This window comes from Dendronephthya gigantea, unplaced genomic scaffold (genome assembly GCF_004324835.1).
Source record: "Dendronephthya gigantea isolate DGI-Jeju-01 unplaced genomic scaffold, DenGig_1.0 000030F, whole genome shotgun sequence".
In the NCBI taxonomy this organism is placed as follows: Eukaryota; Metazoa; Cnidaria; class Anthozoa; order Malacalcyonacea; family Nephtheidae; genus Dendronephthya; species Dendronephthya gigantea.
This window is the reverse complement of record NW_021163040.1, coordinates 1607832-1629271: the sequence shown is the minus strand read 5'-3', so window position 1 is coordinate 1629271 and position 21440 is coordinate 1607832. Positions and strand designations below refer to the sequence as shown.

At 36.3% G+C, this 21440-nt stretch overlaps 2 protein-coding genes across 4 annotated transcripts in view; both read right to left on the bottom strand.

The window, feature by feature from the left end:
• The window catches only part of LOC114524194 (unconventional myosin-X-like), a 41060-nt gene extending 39493 nt beyond the window's left edge, over positions 1-1567 (bottom strand). The window contains exons 1-2 of the mRNA XM_028545330.1: positions 1455-1567; positions 1194-1292 (exon numbers count right to left, since the gene is read on the bottom strand). Coding sequence (XP_028401131.1) covers positions 1194-1292; positions 1455-1475 — 120 coding nt within the window. The 5' untranslated portion in view covers positions 1476-1567. The remainder of the gene's footprint in view (positions 1-1193; positions 1293-1454) is intronic.
• A 5294-nt stretch (positions 1568-6861) lies between these two features.
• LOC114524257 lies at positions 6862-17304 on the bottom strand. 3 transcript variants are annotated; one of them, XM_028545402.1, is made up of 3 exons: positions 16936-17304; positions 11305-11674; positions 6862-8010 (listed from the first exon to the last, which is right to left on the bottom strand). In XM_028545402.1, exons 2-3 carry the CDS (start codon positions 11411-11413, stop codon positions 7112-7114), a joined length of 1008 nt encoding a protein of 335 aa, XP_028401203.1. In that variant the 5' UTR covers positions 11414-11674; positions 16936-17304; the 3' UTR covers positions 6862-7111. The 3 variants fall into 3 exon arrangements, with proteins under 3 accessions (XP_028401203.1, XP_028401205.1, XP_028401204.1); XM_028545404.1 differs by lacking the exon at positions 16936-17304 and adding an exon at positions 12598-12677; XM_028545403.1 differs by lacking the exon at positions 16936-17304 and having other exon boundaries at positions 11305-12008.
• Positions 17305-21440: the final 4136 nt, after the last annotated feature.

The following is a 21440-nucleotide window of genomic DNA, read 5'->3' as shown; positions in this document are numbered from 1 at the left end:
ATTGCGGTGTAAATAGATGCAAGATAATTTACTAGGACTAGTTGCATAAAGAGTCAGTTAATTGGCCAATCAGAATTGTGCATTTCTAAGTTAACTAACTTTAAATAATTAAAACTACATGCAAAATGCATATAAATAGGAATTCTACAGACCTTTGTAAAAAGCCTACATTACACTTGACATATAGGATAATTACCAATGGCAATCAGGAACAATATACTTCATCCACAAATATGCACACAGCTCAGAATTTAAATAATAAGGTCTATAAACATTCACCCAAGGGAAATACTCTTGTATTTCTCATCTCGCCATAATATTTTAAACTGTATTTTACACGCTAATAGAACAAAATGAATTATGGATAAATGGTAACTTGATAAATCTGTCAAGCAGTTTCCCTGTTAAGAATAAAGTAATTATATATATATACCTATTCTTTGCAGGCCCTAACATATATACCATAAAGTTCTATTCGAGACAAGTTATTTTCATACAATATATTTGGTGTCTGAGTAGTTTATCTGTAATACTTCCTTTTTCCTATGCTTACATAATGAGACCAGGCCTAACGTGATTAATAACTTAGAAATAGTCACAAGAACAGAGTAAAGGGCCATTGCAGAATAATGAAATTTAATATTTCAGGAATGTGGATTTTGAGTTATTTACCTAACCACTTCTGATTTTTTAGCATGAACACTGATGTCAAGCCTAATTGCCCTTTCAAAAACACAAATGAAGAATTCTTCAATCCTTTTCTGGGTTTAATTTTTGGTCAATTGTCGTGATTGATAATTGTAAAAGAACTAGGAAAGCCCGTTCGTAATTAGATAGCCAATAGCAGCGTTTTTAATATACTTGGTGTATCGCGCGGAAGTGAAATTCTGTTCCGACAACGTGCTATTGGAGAAAACAAAACGTGCAAATATTAATTTCAAAACGTAAACACAAAAGGTCTCCACCTGTTAGCGCTTTTCCGACAGGATCAGACAGATATCAATTCATACCTTTTGTTTCTGCACACAAGAAAGTCTAATGCAGCCAAGGGAAAGGACAAAGAGCGCATTTGCCGGGAATACATATACTAATACAACTAAATTCCCCTAACATCACACTTTGAAAGAAAATATACTCACGCAAAGTATGTCATTTCATTATACTATGCGACCCTAGCGTGTATATATACACACCTTGCCATATTCGGTTCGAAATGTCACTTTCCCATCTTGTACTGTCTCTACCACAGAGGGCAACCATTCCTTGTTGTCTAAGACCCAAACGCGACTGCCCTAAATTTTCGAACAAGTTTAAAGACAGCTATTGAGAACACGCCGGAAAATGTCTTCTATATTGAACATGTTTAAAATAATAAAACGATAACGAATATTCACACCGGCAGTATAAACTCTCATACAAAATAATATCAATCCAATTTAATTTTAGGATCATACCACTTCAAAGAACGATTCCATGGCCGTTTACAACGGCAAACTGTCCCAAATTTGCCAATATTTCACCCTTCCAAATTTTATACACACGATTTGAGGCTTGTTGCTTGTTACTGCAATTGGAATCTACAGGAAATGCATCAGAACTTCCGTTCTCGCAAAGCTCGCATTCCAGTTAAGTGACCGGAACAGCTGCAGTTCAGTAGAATTTCGATTCCTCTGGCGAAACGAAGGCTCTGGAACAGCTGGTTTAGGCTCTGGGATAGCCAGAAATCCTAGCTTCTTGTTGTAACGGTTTTTTGTATTTCAAAATTGAAACGGCGTGAACGACCAACAAAATAATTTCTGATTTCGATTATCCCAGAGGCCTGGACCTGGTCTAGGCCACAAAATCCCCGGCCAGCCCAACAGCAGAAGGTGGCCAGGACGGCCTGCACCTGACCGAGGGCAAGATTTTGGTATATGAACAGGCTATACCAAGTCACAAGTTTTGAACTTAATAGTGTGATTTGTATAGGATCCATATAGTATTACCACTTTTCGGCGTGTTTTGGTCCTGTTCCAAGTATTTTGTCAATTACTTTGGCTATCCGATATCATCAATAAGGATTAAGGAAGACAGTGTGAATGTAGTACATATTACCTAGACTTGCCCTAGACCTCGTCCAGGTCAGGTCTAGGCCTGAAGTGTAAACGCGGCTATACTAACTATAAGAATAGGGGATCCATTGTATTACTTTTCGATTGTATTCAAATTATGAATAAATTTGAAAGTTGTTTTTATCCAGCGCTTGTGTATACATATAGTAAAATTGAATCTAGTGAAACTGTGAAAGCAGAGATACCGAACGAGAAACCGTGTTAGACCGTGTAGTCGTGTACTGAAAACGTCCATGCCACGGTAAGTAAAATTGAACTTTTTAATCTTTTATTTTAAACCACGTGATCAAAAACAACCAATCAAAAGACATATTTTAATATTAAAATAAGGGCTCTTACACAAACAATGCATAAAGACGCCTAACACCCTAACACCCAAAATTGAAAAAGATTTGCTTTCAAATTGCCTTTTAATTGATCAAAAAATATATTGGTATATGACGGCAAATAGTTGCATAGTAATATAAGTTGCATATAAGTTGCATTCATACTAAAAAAAGCTATTTCCAAAGAAAGTCAACATTCCTTCGCCAAACACGAATGCTAACAAGACGACAGTATTGCATAGAAACCGTTTGCATGCGTTAATCATGCATAGAAATTGTAGACATAGAATGCGTGCTTGGTCGCGTAACCAATATAACTTTATATTGGTCGTGTGGCCAAAATAATCTTAACATTGCCGTTCGTCTTGCGAAAAAGTCAAGTCCTTATCAGTAAATCGGCCATTTTGAATAGGTAATGTGGCTTCAATTTGTTCACTGAGAAGGTACAAAAGGACGCATTCTATGTCTATCATTTCTATGGTTGTAAGTCTAGCAAACTTTTGAATACCGTGTTGTTGGCCCAAAAATGTTGGGGCTAGGGTCAAACCCGCCAAGGGTCGTAAGGATGTTGGTGTGTTTGGGAAAAGCCCGAACGCCAAGTTGTCAACCGTATTGGTGTAAATCATCAAGAGTACCAGTTGATTTAGCTTTTGTACATCCTTACACATGCCACCTAGTGCATGTCTATCATCTCGTCTATTGACGAAAAAAAATTGAAAAAAACAAACCAGGCCAATGATATGATTTTACTAGCCATTTGCATACATGTATTTATAGCAAGCGAAAACCTACAGGCCCTGTTCGGAGGATATCCAACAAGATTCACTTAAATGGATAATAGTCCGTAAAGATTCAGTGGTGTAAAAAAATATAACGCATTAAATCGCGACTTGGTGGTAAAGACAACAGCATAAGGGAAACTCGCATAAACGGTATTTCTAGAGGTTTGAAGTATTTCTTCTTTCTCTTTAAGAGTGGGAAGGACTTTATGCCTACTAAAATATATAGGAAAGTTCTTTGCTGACAAAAATATTTTATATAGAATATTGAATCAAAACTTCACTAGGAAAACCTTGTGTTTGTTATAGCATATGGTAGGTTCAGTGCATGGTTAACAATTTTAATCATTTTATGGCTGTTAGAGGAAACGATTAACTATTTTTGTTTAAATATGTAATACTGACTAGCGGTTTAAAGTTATTAGTGGTTTCTGTTTTTACAACTTATCTACACTTCATCAAACAACGTTTATATATAAATCAAATATAGACAATATAGTCTGCGATCATAACGCTATTTCAGTATTATATGAACATGAGAGCAGTATTCTGCTTTTTCTCTGCAAGTGGAAACCCAGCCAATAAGTAAAAGAACAGAGCTTGAACTAGGTGGCTTAATTATAGAGTAATTAAAAATGGCGTTTTTTTATACCCGTTTTCTCTAGTGGGCGTGAGCGAAATTTGACCAACTGAGCAGCTAAAAAACTGACGTTTGTTGCGACAGAAACAATCGCCCATTATAAAATTATTTTAGAACTCTGCTATCGATAAAGCATTAAAGTGTAAACTTTTTGATGAGAAAGAAATTTGGATAAGTTTGGGGTCGTCGAACTCCTTTGCGATGATAATTAAACACTGTATTTGGCAACCATTTTGAAAAATCTCTATAGCTTTACTCTTTCAGAAATGTTGCCTGACTATAAAAAACATGATCGCTCTCAAAAAATTGTCTCTCTTACTAACTCGTACCTTGAGATTCTAGGTCTAATTTTGTTTGTGTTTTTACTTTGTAAATTTCACACTTTTCGATGTCGGTATATGGGTTGATCTGTTGATCTGTATAAATACGTTATTTATCAAATACTGCATGAGTATTCACAAAACTCAAAATTCACAAAAAGACCTCGGTCCGATATTTCTCGGTAAAGACCTCGCGTTCGGTTAATAAGAAGTTAGTATTATACGCGAGGGTCCTCGGTGCGACCAAGCCTATAGGCGGTATTTTTTGCAGGAATCGAGCTATCCTAATACCAGTGCTTTCCAAAATCTTGGTTTTTCAGACAGGTTTCGAAAATTTCAAGAATTAGTTTCTTTCATAGAAGCCAAATTCTCAAATTTAATAGCTATCTACATAGGTGCCGGATTTGTTTGTAACAATTACTCACATGCAAAATCACAAACTGAGATAACAAAACCTTAAAAATAGAGCTGATAAAAATATAAAATTCGAATCCAATATATAAATCTAATATCTATCTTGGCTGAAAAGAAGTGCTTTCAACAAACTTTTAATAGCTCTTATCGCAAGTTGTAGCAGGACGCTCGCTAAAAATGCTAAAACGCTCGAGATTCTCTATTGACATGCAAAGGTAAATTGAAAAAAATTCTCCCATAACTCAGTTTAAAAAGTGCACCTTTTCTTTACGCAAAATCGATTTCAATCATGCATTTTATTATTCACTATATATAAAATTTACGTTTTGACTGGTTAGCCACCTACAAATAATTTCTGGTATTCGTAACCATGACGTCAAATTGACAAATACAAATTTCTGGTATTCTGTAATTGTGATCTAATATCTAGAAATAATAGTTTTTTTTTTAAATTTCTACAATTGTTGGAGCCAGCACTGAGCCAGTTTTAAAAAATCAATAATAATAAAATAACTGTTGGTATCTGAAGGTAATTATTAGATTTCAAACCTGCGATCAGGCTGGACTTGAGGGTTGAATCAATGTTTTTTTAGCTTGAATGTAAATTTGGGGCTTGAAGTTGAATGGGCCTTGAATGCAAAAGTGTTTTCTTGAATATAGATCATATTTTTGTTGAATGTGCGTCAAATGCTTGAAAATGGATAAAAGTTTATGTTAAATATGAATGTTAACTGTTAAATATGAACCAAAATTCTTTGTTGAATTTGTTGAAACAATTCGCTAACCATAATAGAAAGGTCAGTATTTTTGTACGGTAGGAGTGGTTCCATCACTTCCATGCACCAGTGAAATTTCAGCTCCAACCCTATCGCAAGGTGTATGCCGGCAACGTTGTACTACGCTGTGCTACCTTTCTGCACAGTCTGCTACCTTTATGTACGCTTTGCTAGCTTTATGTGACGCTGTGCTAGCTTTGTGCGACACTGTGCTAGCTTTGTGTACGGTGTGCTAGCTTTGTAAACGATGCATGTGCTAGCTTTGTGTACCTTGTACTGGCCTTGTGTACGACGTGCTAGCTTTGTGTGACGTTGCACTAGCTTTCTGTACGCTGTTTGTGTAGGCTGTGCTAAATTTGTACACAGCTGTGTTATATTAGCAAGCGGTGTGATACATATTGATATTTATGTACGCATTGTGCAAACATTGGGAACACAGTCACCGAACACTGTGCTATATTCAAGGGTTAGAGACTGTTGTAAGTGTTTTGTCCACAAATAAACGCACGCACTGACCATACAATGAACTAGAAATTTCAATATTACAATTTTGAGTTCATTGTATAGTCAGCAAGTGCGTTTATTTGTTAACAAAACACGAACATAAAGTCTCTAACACTTTTAATATACAATCTGAGTTTATTGATTCCTACATTGAAGATCCAAGCTTCGTTTCAGGTTATTGCGAATAAATGCCCATGATCTGTCGCCAGGCAACAAGAAACCACGTGATTGATTTTGACCATGCAATCGCGTGATAGATTTAGGCCAATGCACGAAGATTGTATATTAATTCATAATATTGAATTGTGCGTCCGTGCTGTTCGGCATACTGATGCCGCTTTATAGATAACAGGGTGACATAAAAACGATATGTCCCACTACAATAACTATGATGTCACTGATCTCGCTTTTTGTCCCGCACTCCCGCTCCAGAAATTCAAGATGGCGGCCACGTGATTGTGTAAAAGCAGCTAAATCCCGAAACTTTACAGTTGACGCCATCTTGAATTTGGCCGCGGAGAGGCGTGGATACTAGTAAGGGTTAGGGTTAGGGTTAGGGTTAGGAAGTAAACTTACTAGTATCCATGCCTCTCCGCGGCCAAATTCAAGATGGCGTCAACTGTAAAGTTTCGGGATTTAGCTGCTAGTTGATTGTGTTGACAACCAAAATTGATGTTTACTGGTTCAATTATAGTGATGAAAACCCAAATTAAGAACATGAACAGCAGAATAACTAAACGAAGAACAAAAAGGACAATTTTTAAGTCACAAGACTGGCTTTTTGTATCGAAATTGACGATTTTCGTGTACCATTAACTAAATTTGTATTAACATGCATGTCACACGTCAAGGTAGGAACCTGGCGTTTTTTTACACTGAAAGACATATTGAGGTCCATTTATTCCGTTCAAAAATTCCCATAAAACGTTTAAAATCAACCAAAAGGATTTGAAAGCTACTGTTATAAACTAAAATGATTTAAAAACTGATATAAAGCTGAATATGTGTCATATTTGAAGCCCGAACTGAATAAAAAGGCACAAGTATGTGATTAACAGGTTATCACATGATTGGCTCGGTTGTATAAGTTTTATCGCCCTCAGGACAATTTGTGATATTGTCCCTCGGGCGATAAAACTGATATCATCTCAGGCTCACCCATCATGTGATAACCTATATATACATATCACGCTCAATCTCCTACAAGGTTCAATGTATTACCATTCGTAATAAGATATATCTTAGCAGTTCGTGTAATATTTAACATAGGGTAATACTCTTGAATTAAATATCCTTCTGTTTTGATATCCTTTGTTCCCAAAGAACTTGACAGGATGCAAGAACGTAACATCTCTGGAGAATTTAGGCCAAACGTATTTTACATTGGAGAAATCCTGGAACCCGAATATTTCAGGCAAATAAAGGCCATTTGCATTCTCCCACGACTTCCAATCGTTCAGCATACTTAAAATGGTCGGAAATGCTATTTCTAGAAACACTTTCTTTTCGAAAAATATCCTTGAAAGTGCCTCGAATTCTCGACTTAATCTCCCAGGAACGTACGCGAAGTCCGACCAAGTTCGAAAACACATGGTTCTATTTTTACCATTACGATAATGAGTGCGTAGTAACCGAGGTACATCGATGTTTAAAGATTCATTTCTTGCATCGTTCAATTTTTGGAATACTTTCTCGCAATTTTTCAAACCATTTTCTTTCCTCCACCACATCCAATCATTCCTAACTGGTCTTTGACTTACTTCGTGGGCAGCACTTTGATCGATCTCTGCTCCTTTCCAAATCTTATCCTTGTCTAGTTTTGCAAAATTCCACCAGTTCACAATCATATCATCATTTACAAACATGTAGCCCCTGTAACCCGGGTGGATGCGCATAGCTTTTCCCAGGCATTCGAAGCTATAGTAGCCACGCGGTCCAAAATCAACAGCTAAAACCTCGAATTTGGTGCTGGCTTTGGGTCCGCAAACAACAATGTGGGGAAAGGCTTCTTTATACTGAGATTGGATAAAAGGTAGGGTGTCGTAGAACGCATAGTGATACACTACAACCAACAGAACATCCTGGAAGTAATTCTTCAGACATTTACCGTCGTTCGTGTCTGCATAGTTTCTGTATCCCCCTGAAAAGCGAACGATATTTAGTATTAATATTTGCATATGTTACACAACGTAGTCGCCCCCCTTTTTAAACAAAAGCTGTTCAAATCTAGCTAGACTACCCCCTCCTGGTTTAAATGTGATAATGAATAAACAGTTGGGCTATGTGTGATCCGACCCGATGATGCATACTGTCGCAACGTTTGATTGTGTTTAGTCAAACGCATGATAAGATATAATAAAAATAAATAAAAGAATAAAAATATATGATAAAGAATGAAATAAAAATAAGATAAAAATAGAATAAAGTCAATGTCAATAAATAGGAATATATCTTCAAAACAACTTGGAGAATGTAGTTATTCCTAACTAAAACCACGCATATGAGTAAACATAATTTTCGACCACTTTCAATCATTAGGTATTTCTCCTATATATAGGTATATTAGGCTGATAAAAATCTAAGTGTTAATTTTTTTGTCTAAAAATCTGTCATCTTTAGGTTAACCATCTAGCGTGTTCTTGACAAAATGTTGAAAGAACTAAGGAACGATAGGCTGAGCACTTAAGCTCAAAGCTCTTGTGTCAATCATTTGGATGTTTATTTCGAGCAGTCGAGCATTTTAAGCATCACGTTACAAAAGGCTTAATTCGATAAAATTATTAGTGAATTCAGTTTACAGGTTTCAGTTTAAGCTATTGTTCAGTGTTCACATAGTAACTGTTTGTAGATTTTCCAACAATAAAGCCCCGTTTACACTACACTCAAATTATTGGCATGGTACGGCTAAAATGCGTACCTGCGTTTCGGACTTTGTATTGGTTGTCTGAGGACGAATAAAATTGGGTGCGCGTACCCATTTTAGCTGTGCGTCACGATGCTGTGTGCACGTCACGATGCTTAAGTTGATGATAAATTTTAGTTGTGAACATTAAAGTGTTTTACACCATACCCTTGCCCTTTGGCACTTCGCTTCTATACGTTTCTATAATCTCATTACTGACATTAGCTGTATATTTCAAAAGAAATGTTGCCACCATCTGAGGCACCGCGGACCACAGTAATTACTCCGGCGTCAGCGACGGAGTTGAAAATTCGCCCTGGTGTTGTTTTGTTGTTTTTTGTTTTTGTTTTTTTATTTTTCGTCGTCGCAAGTCTGAATGGCGCGAAACATTGTAGTATTTAAAATGTGTATGTAACCGTATTTATCTACGTCCCAGTCTTATCTCCTAAGAGTTGTGGTGCACAGCTTTGGCTAATTTTCCGATGCGCGATTCGATTTCGCTCGCATGATACGGCAATTCCTCCAAGAGCAACAAATAAACCGTTCTTTTCACGCTTTTCGACTAAGTTTAGATTGAATTGGGGTAAGAATATATTTAATACATGTAGATTTTGGTCCTATTTTAATAATATCGCTGCTATTTTGCCGTTTAACAAGATGATGTGGTCGTGTATGGGCGCGTTGAACGTCGTAGTTTGCACAGGATTGAAGATTTAATATAACTATATAAGCGCGAATTCCAAAGGCAAAGTGTAAGACAAAGCGAATATATCATGCGGTTTATTTACATTTTTGAACAATTGAACTTCTATACTTTTTAAAGTACAATGTCCTTTTGAATTTCGCGATCGAACATTTAGGTTCGCAAGGCATCTAAATGCGAATATGAACTGTATTGTTTATGTTCAGAAGCTCTATATTGAAGACTGGCACGTGCGCCGGAGTTAACGCCAGAACAGGCGTCTTGTTACGCTTAAATTGTTCTCGTTTACACAAGTTGCGTCTTAAAAGTCGCGATCCCGCAGCTTGTTTTAATCAAACTATTAATTGGGGTTCGTCTTAATTACAGACAGACCGTGGCTTAATTCACTCTGGGACAAAATAGTCGTATATAAATGAGGCTCTTGTTCCCGACTTCTTTAGGTCTGATTCACATTAGCTCCTTAGGCCTGGTTCTCATGTCACCAACGGTTGGTATGGTGGCCATTGTCGGTGATCACCGATAAATTAAGTGCTTGTTATTCTGAATAACTTTTCTTGTCACCGCCATTGCATGTAATGCATCATCGGCTGTCAGTGACATATGAGAAGCAGGCTTATTAAAGAATCGGGAATCCACTGTATTATTTTCCGATAGACAAAAGATTTTGCGCAACAGTGACCTCAGAGGCTCACACTAAGGGAATCCAAGATTCTTACGACAAGTCTAAACCAGGCTTTAAGCCGCGACTTATTCGGGCCGCGACTAATACTTTCGCAGGGATAAATAGTCTTAATATGTCATGATATTAAATATAGCACATGAACAGAAAGATCACGACCCTGAAACGAGTACTTACAGTAAGATATTAATTAAAAATTTTGAAGGAAATCATATGTCATATATATAGCACATATGTTGTTACATAGCCTGACGTATCTGAAATTTCCAAACGCAATTAGTCATATTTCGTATACTGTATGTTACGATGGATGTTATACTCGATTGATTCGCCGTTCGCGCCGGATAACGACTCTCGAACGAGTATAGTTACAGCGTGTTGTCTCGTGCTTCAGTATAACTTCCCGTGCAATTTTTTACGTATTAATATGAAGTTATATACTGTGTTTTAGGCCAAGGTAATGTACTACTCATTTGTTTGAAAGTTTTCAAGCAAACCTTCAAAGTTTTCTCTATATTTCACGCGATTTTGAAAAGAAACGTGTTAATGCATGGTCGCATAATACGTTGCAACCACCTACTGTCTAAAATATTACTACGTGATATCGTACACTTATATAACCGCGATTTTCTTTAGTCTTACCAATGATCATTGTAAAACACCTGTAACAACTATAGCCAGACTATCATTACTGTAGTAGTTTGTCAAATTTACGATATGTAAAAAGAAAGCATTAAACACAATAAACATTCACAAATCCCAGGCAATATATATAACTGATTATGTCAAGTATTAACTTGCGTAACCCAATATATAGTTGTTATTGAGTTCTAACTTGCTTGAGTAATTCGTCAAAACGTTCGTCAAGATAAAGATATCCTGACTTCTTGTGATTAATTGCAATTGCTCACAAACAAGTTGATTCGATGAATCTCGAATCAAAATTGCGTCGTATAGGGCTACAGCAATTAACCAAAGTTTTATCTCCATCATTATAATCTCCATGGAACGTATGATGTCTGTCTCAGCGTGAAAATGTGCATTGAAGCTTATTTTGTTACTTTAATTTTACCGCGTGTATCAATTGACATCTACTTCAACTTACTCATGCGCATACAAAGAACTAGAGGCAGAAAATTGTGTATACATCCCGGCGAGTGGAAGTAACTTCTTTCATATATCCTGACGTACGAAATAACCGTAAAGGTAGCGACAGTCACAAGAAAACACAGTATGTGACACAATCTTTGCGTCAACATCTCCTCGCATCATAACAACACAAACAAACTGGGTACTTCTACTGTAAACGTATTCAGTTATATGTGTCGAATGACAGTTCGCTGAATTAAATGTTTTCTATCGCTTCTGATAGCACTACGTGCGGTCACATCAATTGATACACTGATCAGTGCACGCATTTACCATGTTGTTTTTGTTGCCTTTTCCTCCGTAAAACCGTGTAATCAGCGACTCTCACTCAAATATAGTTTTTTCAACATAAGAGCACCAGATATCCCCGTCTAAAATGGTAACAGCATTGTTCAATTTAGTTGCTTTCTGCGATTAGTAATTTCTTGGCAGAGTGACAGAAACCACACAGCATGTAAAGCAGGCCAGAACTTGGGTTTTGGTCGAGGGTAGAAAGTCGAGGGTCGAGAGTAAGGTCAAGGATAAAGTCGAGGGTAAAACCGAGGGTCGATTTTTATCGCATTTTTCGATCGGCAATGTCGAGAGTCAATGGTAGAAATTCACAATTCACCCTATATTAATATGTTATGCTATAATATTTTCTTCTATGCAATATACAAAGCGATACGGCGCAAGCTAAATAAATTACATGTATAAGTATACGTATATACAATTTATGAATTGAATCAGGCGGGAATCCTTTTCATAAAATTAATCTTTGGCATTATATTTTGCGAGTCAGACTTCCAAAACGGCTTAAACTTATTAATTAATTCTCTTGCATGAACATCTTGCCATCATGCGGTCTCACTTCTTTGCCATCTTGCAGTCTCGCAGTTCGTCTTATGTTCTTTTAGACGTATTGAGAGAAAAATATTACCCTCGACTTCACCCTCGACATTGCCGATCGAAAAATACGATAAAAATCGACCCTCGACTTTACCTTCGACCTCAGTCTCGACTCTCGACCTACCTTCGCGACCCTCGACCAAAACCCAAAACTCACACAATATCGGTCGGTGATAAACACTTAGTTAAGTTATACCCGCTACATAGCAGCACTGCAGCAATCAAGCAGACGCGCTCTACAGGCAATCGATATGTGCCTAAGATATTTAAATTAAAGCTACAACTTCATATACATGATATAAAAACCGAACGATTTCGCTTATATTTAAAATAATTCTTAAGCTATGGTTTATGGTTACGATAACAGTAGGGTGCTAGCTTGTGATGCTTGCAAGCATGTAATTACCATCGACGCTTTCGGCTTTTTGCCATGTAATTAGCTAATTTTCCCAGTGCCAAAATATCTTCTTTATATATATATATGTGGAATAACAACAGCCTAAAATAGACAAAACAGTTCTCGACGTTTCGACCTGAGGGCCTTCGTCAGGAGAGTTAGTATTAGTTCATACTATAACTCTCCTGACGAAGGCCCTCAGGTCGAAACTGAGGGTAAAGTCGAGGGCCTTCGTCAGGAGAGTTAGTATTAGTTCATACTATAACTCTCTTCTTGACGAAGGCCCTCAGGTCGAAACGTCGAGAATTTTTTGTATATATATATATATATATATATATATATATAATATATATATATATATATATAATATAATATATTATAATATATATACAATTAAGTAAAGTATCCAAGAAGAAAGAGTGCTCGATATCAAATTTTAATAGAGCGATTGAAATAAAATCAATGAAATATTACAAAATTTTGAATATATTGTTCGCTACACTCTGTGTTTCACGTTTCTTCTGAAACGATCATCAGGCGAATGATTACTCTACAGCAGTTAAAGTTTGTGTGATGACGTCAAAAACGTCATCACACACAACTTTAAGCTGTAGAGTAATCATTCGCCTGATGATCGTTTCAGAAGAAACGTGAAACACAGAGTGTAGCGAACAATATATTCAAAATTTTGTAATATTTCATTGATTTATTATATATATATATATATATATAATATATATATATATATATTATATATATATATATATATATATATATATATATATATATATAATATATTATGTATATATATATACGTGAACTCTCATTCTATTAACGAATTTTTTTCACATTCCGAAAGGTGAAAAATGAGCAAATAAAAGGAGAATTTCGCTTCTGAATAAACTACCCGCATACGCATATTATAAGTAGTAATAAATCACATGAGGAGAACATTCCAAGCAAATCGGCGGCGATGTCAAATTTGTATCGATAGAGATGGTGGTCAAGTTGAAGGCATCGGCGTATAATCTCTTATTAAAAAGTGCATGTATATAAATGTAAATGTATTAATCATGTTGTAAAAACAGTACAAGCTGTGGCATGTTCGTGATTAATTGTTTTTTTTTTCTTTATTTATGTTGTTTTTTTCTTTATTATGCACTGCTTTAATTAGGCTCAAACGTGGAAATATGGGATTGTGACTAACATATTTTATCAGCCTCGTATATCTGTGCTCATTTTTTAATACAAGATATATCCACAAGCTAGTGAATATAGGGTTGCTCTCATTGCAGATGTTAAAAAAAACATGACTATTATTTCAAAAACGCGCGTTGGAACAAATGTCCAAATATATAAGGCCCCTACATTCTATGAATATCATGTATATATAAGTATACCTGGTCACTGAGAAATATCGTGGGAGATACTGGAGATATATAATAATTTTAACGTGTGAATTCGGTCATTCTTGCCCAATGGTGGCTTGCAATATAAAAAATTAAACCGGTGTAGAAAATATGCCTTGTATGCATGCATGGTTGACCAAAAACTTGCTTGATCTACCTCTTGTTTGGATATACCTCTGTTCTTTAATAATGTTTTTAAATATATAGGCAATCATGAAGCCGCGTATTTAATATTTTAAATGTGCACCATATTTTTTTGAGTTTCCAGTGTGATTGTATTTGTATAATTGCAAAATATTTCGGCTCCCTGTGTATAAACCAGCTTTTTTATGCATATATAGAAAAGTCGAGATACATTCGTAACTTACCTGAGCTATCCTTGTGAACGGTATAAGCCGTGCTCGAGATTGATTGTTATACATTTTGAACTGTCAACTGTCAGTTGCATAACGTGATGACGGTTGTGCAAATAATCTGTTAGATAATCTAACATGGTATTTTAAGGGCAATAACAAGGTTATTATTCTTGCTTATGATCGAAAGACCTTTTGTTGCCTTTTTGTAATAATTTCTTCAAGTATTAATTGATCTATTGAAAAGATTGTGATTATCCATGAGATCGGAACCTCAAACATTCGCAAATTGATCAATTCATCTAATTGTCGCTTAATTACTGTACTAGCCCTGAGGCTAAGGCCATACGCTTGAATAGCTTAACATATACTATATATTCAGATTGATATTGACGATTTTTGGTAAGCAATATACTCCTATATCTGTTCTATCTATATGGTATTGAGCACTCTCTAGTATTTCGTAAACCAAACGACATTTATATACAGATACATTTCATTTATATCAATGTATACGTATGTATCCGTAAGCAAAGTGATTCCTGTCAAAGCTCTTTAAAACTAAAGAGGACAAGTTTTAAAGACCGTATTACATAGCGCGCATAAGAAGACCTTTTCGGTAATTACGTCACAACATTTTAACATCACAAAGTTTTAAATTTGGAACCACCTTAAATTAATTCCATGGATTTCAAATTTCACTCTCACCGAGTCACGTGCAAAGATGGAAAACATCCTTCTTCAACACATGCATGAAATATATTTTTTTGTTTTGACAAATAAATGTGGTAATAAGCTATAACACGAGAACGAGGCTTAGGGGCTTAGACCGCGAGCCTTGTTCCCGCGTTATGGTTTATTCCCATACTTATTACTGTCAAAACGAAAAATTATTTTTCAAGTTCGGGTTATAGAAGGATGTTTTGCATCTTTGCACATAGCTTGTGAGAGTAAAACTTGAAATCCATCCCATTTAAGGTGGTTAATTCTAAATTTAAAACGATTTAATGTTGTGATATAATTACCATTTAAAAAATATTCGCTTTTATAATGGTCTTCCGCGGCTGATTTACTTCTTGTTTTTGTGTGAATTATTTATTTTTTTGACTTATAATTAGTCCATATAATAAACAGAAACATTTCAGTATTTTCTAGTGCAAAAACAGTATATATTGTTTTTGCCACTCGAACATAAAATCCAAATGTACTTGCAACCGTGCAATATCCAATATTTATTATATGGCACGCGGTCTCGTGACTAAAATGGCGTGTGCTGATTGGTTCTTTGCCGGTCTGGAATCCCCCAGTATTAGACCGTTGCCGTAGTAACGGTCCAACTCTCATATTTTTGAACAAAAACAAGCTTGCACTTTCATTTTTGACACGAAAAATATCGACGAAGAATGGACGAAAAAGGACATTATTTGGTACATGTGAATATATATATATATATATATATATATATATATATATATATATAATTATATATATATATATATATATAATATATTTATATAATATATATATACAGCATGCTAAAACCTAAGAATGCGTAAGTCTAGCAAGGTTTTACCTAACTTTGACAGCCCAGTAGACAAAACTATATCAGTCAGTTAATTTGCGTGACCAATGTCTTATATACCGTTGTGAGTCATTTCCTGGTATTGTGAATGGACATAATTTTATTCAAATGTAACCATGTGGCTTGGCGTATGCGATTTTTCAACTGCTATATCATGCATCACTCAATAATAATGCATATATATCATATATGGCCGACTATAACTTCGCTTATCGCAATCGCCATGCTTCTTTGTGATACCGTATTAACTGTGTTAGACTGTTAGTTCCATGTAGAATGTGAAGGCTTATGTAAGGCATTTGCAATATTGCCGCAGAATTCGATTGCATCACGACACATGATTTGGTATAGAAATGAAAAGTCGGGTCGCTGGTCAGTACGGGTAGTCATTATGTACGTGTGCATGCATGTGCCCTATACTTATCTACAAAACCTCTGTCACGTTTCAAATACCAGATACGCAGTGACATACTGTTATTACAATCAAATTTCGTCGAATTTTATACACACTACCGTGAACTGTTATGACAACTGTTGTAAGAAAAACTCAGTAGGGCTTTCAATGTCTGTAGTTGGGGAAAATCTGCACTTAGGACATCTGGCTTAGCCTTTACATGTAAAATACACAAACTACTTTTTTATGCTCTTCGCATAGTCTGAGAGGTGTAGTCTGTGATTCTGAGTAATAAAGTATTAAAGTATATATTGATAACTTAGGCTACGGCCTACGGGCTAAGAATTCGTTACAGAACATAATATTCTTCGCAGTTGTAGCTAATTTCATCACCAACGTGGTATATAAAACGTATAGTTGTTTCCGCATTCGTCGTCGATTTCTCATCGCCGCTGAGCAATCGAATTTTCCCTTTCGCACTTAACGCCAGTGTGAGATTAACGAACGAATCCGTAATCGGAAAAGGAATAAACACTTTATCACTAGCCCGGGTTTCATGCACGAGTTAATTTGAAAATTACATTTACAAACAACAATCCTTAATCCTACCTTAGGCTTCGACGTTGATAAAAGACAGCAACAAATTGGATCTTTTCCCCAAGTTTTCTGTCTGTTCTATTCAAACGGACTGTCACTGTAAACAAACGCACAATACTCACACTGAGTCTTATTTGGTTTACAAATTCAGTGAGAAAATTCAACATGACAGGTGACGTATTTGCATATCTAAACAGTTTAAACAGGAAGGCAGCTTCTCCATATATATTGCCAAAGTATTCAGTTACTTGCTGACAACAGCAAATACTCTCAATACTGGACGAATATTCGCCCTTGCCAACGCTGGCAAAATAATCCATCCATAATATTTCTGACTTAATCAGCAGTAAAACGTCATGTGAGGTCGTGACAACTCAGTGCATGTAGGTCGGAAATTTCGGGCCCTTGAAAACATAGACTTTATTACCGGTCTATAAATTATAGCGCAACGTGAGTCCAATAGACTTAGCTTGACAAAAGGCAATATGTCAGATATGTTCTTAAACAACAAAGATAAACATGATCTTATTCGCATCGACATATTGGTACGATGGTTCTTCATTGTCAGCCCTATGCATGCCTCCTACGCGAGAATGGTGAAGTAACACAATAAGTTTGTTCAGGCGGTTTAATTTAGGGGCTGTTTATATGAGCCCGGTTACCCGAGATTCAACGAAGCGTGAGATGATTTTGAGGTATTGAAATAAGCAGATGCATGATCCTGGCAGTCGTATAATCACCACAACAATAGCATGTGCTTATTTGGTGTCAGAAAGACTTATTTCAATACCTCAAAGTCCTCTCACGCTTCGTTGAATCTCGGGTAACCGGGCTCATGTAAACAGCCCCTAAGAGATATACTATTGCTTGAGTCAGGATTCAAGGCAGGACTCGAGCCAGGACTCGAGTCAAGGACTCGAGTCAAGGACTCGAGTCAAGGACTCGAGTCAAGGACTCGAGTCAAGGACTCGAGTCAAGGACTCGAGTCAATTAACCTTTCTCACGCAATGCGACCAATCCGCCATATTTGGATGATATATAGTTGATTTTATAATAAATCATTTTATGAAATAAAAATTGGGGGTAACATAACTCGTAACCAACAGGTAATTGCTGTCCAAAATATCGGATGCAAATCGTTAATTTTCATTTCTGACCATGGCATGGAGAATAAAAACACATTGTGTTTCTATTATCCATTGTTTTAACTTTCAAATCTTCACGATTTAATGGTGCATGCACCGTAATGGTAAAAGAATTGGCCTTTCTAACGCTATGCGACCAATACAATGTTGCTGACTAACTAGAAGCTTTGCAAAGTTCTGTTTTTGAATTCATTTAGCGATTTAAAAATTGTGGACTCAAAAAATGGTATCATAAATAATCACATTTAACGAATTCGGAAAAATTCTAGTCTACTTAAAACCTGCCGCACACGAGAGCAACTAGCCGAGCTAATAATCACTCGTGGCTGTTGGCGTAAGCAAATTTTTCTCTTGTGCGGACAAATTTTAAGCGCTTTTGTTCATTCGTGGCACTTTATTCTGGAACGAATGAACAAAAGCGCTTAAAATTTGTCCGCACACGGGAAGAACCATTAAACTGGGAAGAACCCGCTTATACGCCAACATGCAGGCACGCGGGAAAGACGGCAAATAGAAGTTTCCATCAGCAAGACGTAGATGAGTCATTAAATCGGAGCTTGTCGGCTCGAGTCCTTGGCTCGAGTCCTGACTCGAGTCCTGGCTCGAGTCCTGACTTGAGTCCTGACTTGAATCCTGCCTCGATATTTAGGTACCCTCTTTAATTTAGTGTAGTTTTGAATGTGTTGTAATAATGGAATAATGGGAGTCATTTGACAGTATAAACATGCATGCATGCGTTCATTATTGTGATCGCCGATAACAGAATATGCGATGGCATTCATCATTACTGTATTGTTTTCTAGACAAGTTTTATTTATACTCCTGCACTGTGGCTGACGTGGTTGTATCTGTTCCACCGACGGAACTGGCTGGGGCCGTTGGGCACATTTTTTGCGTTGAAGATACAACCATGCAGAATTTAATCGAAATTATCTGAAATTTTCTGTTGGTAGAATGAGGCACTGTAGTTGTCATAGAAAAGATTCGTAAACGCTCTTGCCTGTAGAGGCGTAGAATTGTCTGCATTCCCATGCACCTTGTCGCCTAATTGCCCCGAACAAAAATCGAAGAGATTCCTAGGACCTCCCAGACTGCATTGATCGTTGTACGGCAAGCCATTCAAACACTTTAGGAATAGACCTTTTTCATAATGACGTCAAACGCGGAAAGTGTGATGCTACACGAAGTTTGATTTGCTCGATAGTTTTGTGGAGCCAATCAAATTTCGTGTAACATCAGACTCTCCGCGTTTGACGTCATATAAGAAAGGTCTATTATCAGCAGGATTGACCACTTTAATTGATTCAACAAATGTTAGCAACTCTTTCAAGAAGTTCGTGTGGATTGAATCTGAGGAAATTGCATGTTTGTGAACTTTGGCATCATATATGAATGGTGGATGCTACTGAGTGTCTTAGAATTTGGGTGGAATACTTTACTTTCTTTTTAGTAGACCCATTTAGGTGGATATGTTGGTCTGATAACTTTGGACAGCAACGAATTGTCATTGTTTTGCCCCTTGACATACCTTGATAAAGTATACCAAAGTAAAAGTTGTAATTTTTCAAGTTATTTCTGACAACTTTTACAATATGGGTTGGGTATAGTCTTTTTTATTTGTATAGAACCCAATGTTACTGCCAATGATCGTTGTGTTGTGCATTACTTTTGTAAGAATGGTTAACGTGGGTTGTTTTTGAATACCTGCCATACAGACTTGTATATAAAGGTCAGTGATCCGATACGTCATACGTTTTTAACCAATAAGAATGTCGCGAGGTGTGAAACCCACGCGCACGAAATACAAGCCACTGTCACAGAGGAGATATGGACAGAGGCTCGTCTCTTCCGATTTAATAGAGAGTTTACGATTCACACGCCGAGGGGGACCAGAAACTTGCGCGGCCAAGTCGTCTTCATTGTTTCTACCTTCCAAAACGCTATTTTGAAAACCCTACATCGTGTTGACAACGCTGCATTTTTTAAGGTTAGTTATTGCTTTTCTCGCCATTTAAATATCAAATTCTACAAGTACAATTATTTTTTGTTTTATTTCTGTTCCCTTTTTCCAAATTTTAAATTGTTTTACAGTCCTTTTTAATTAGCCTATAGATATATTAAATGTAATTAGTTAAATTAGTTGAAATGTTAAAACGATTGTCCCCGAATTTTCCAAATATCACGTCATTCTCACGTCATTTCCACGCGCCATGCAATCACCCGATTCTCTTCTGGTAAGCTCCTTCGGCCAAATTTCAATATAAAAGTATAGAGAAAACGCTGTTCGAAAGGTGAAAAATTGATTTTCTTTTAACTGGGTCGGATTATCTTCATTTTTGGAATAACATTTTGGAGATTAATGGTAAGTTGTTTGTTTTGTGGAGTTTAAATGATCGTGTTGTTTTTAAAAGCAATATTAAATTTATTGTTTTGTAAGTGCGATCTGATTGGCGAAAATGGCTTCCAGAACCTGGGCAAAAGTTTGACTGCGGTGTAACTTTCAATTTGAGCTACCTGAAAAACGCATATGACAAGATGGACGAATGGTTGGCCTTGCGAGAAGAAATGGATCCAGATCAGATGTTTGTAAACAAGTTTTGGAGAGGTATCCTAGAAATACCAGAGAAAACAACGACATCCAAATTGGTATGAACACTCTCAGCATGCTACGTTTTTGTCACTGCTGTGAACGCTTAAACGATAACGTATATAATAAAAAATAGAAAAAAAATTTGTCGTTTTTTATTTCAATTCAAGACAGAAGAAATTAGTTGCAGTGGCGTAATACAACTTCTAGGGACCTCCGCCAAACAGCCATTCTTGGCTCCCTCTTTGCTACTTGGCTAACATTTTCTGCATGTTTATTAATCATTTTTGCAGTGGGAATCATATAAACTTTGTCAACCAAAAATCGCGCAACGTGCCTGAATCGCGTCCGGGCTGCGCGAGCCTTTGACAAATTAAGCGTATACTATATACGTTTTCAGTTGTGTGGCAGTATGCCTAGTCATTTATTACAACTAACTTGCCAATCGTCATATTCAAACAATCGATATTTTTAGACAAATAAGTGAAGAAATAATAAATTATCGAACACAATAAGTCATAAATGAAAATTGCACTTTCCTATTTTGTCACGTGCCACTGATTACTTGTTTCTTCCGTTTTCTATTATATCAGATGCAAATAAAGTAAGTATTTTGGTCATTTATATCATTTTCGAACTGAAAGTTTAGATACATTCAAATATCAATTAGAGTTGTATTTGGTTTAGATAATTTTAAATAAGTAATTAATGTGATGATTGAACTGGTTTTACGTTTATAACATGTTACATTATACCTTTATATTTCTTATGTCTGTATACGGATT

Excerpts from the sequence above, each read along its gene's own strand:
- LOC114524257 (XM_028545402.1), bottom strand. The coding sequence starts at position 11,413 with ATGTTGACGCAAAGATTGTGTCACATACTGTGTTTTCTTGTGACTGTC. Across the intron at positions 8,011-11,304 it reads AAGTTACTTCCACTCGCCGG|GGGGATACAGAAACTATGCA; the intron begins GATGTATACACA and ends TTCGCTTTTCAG.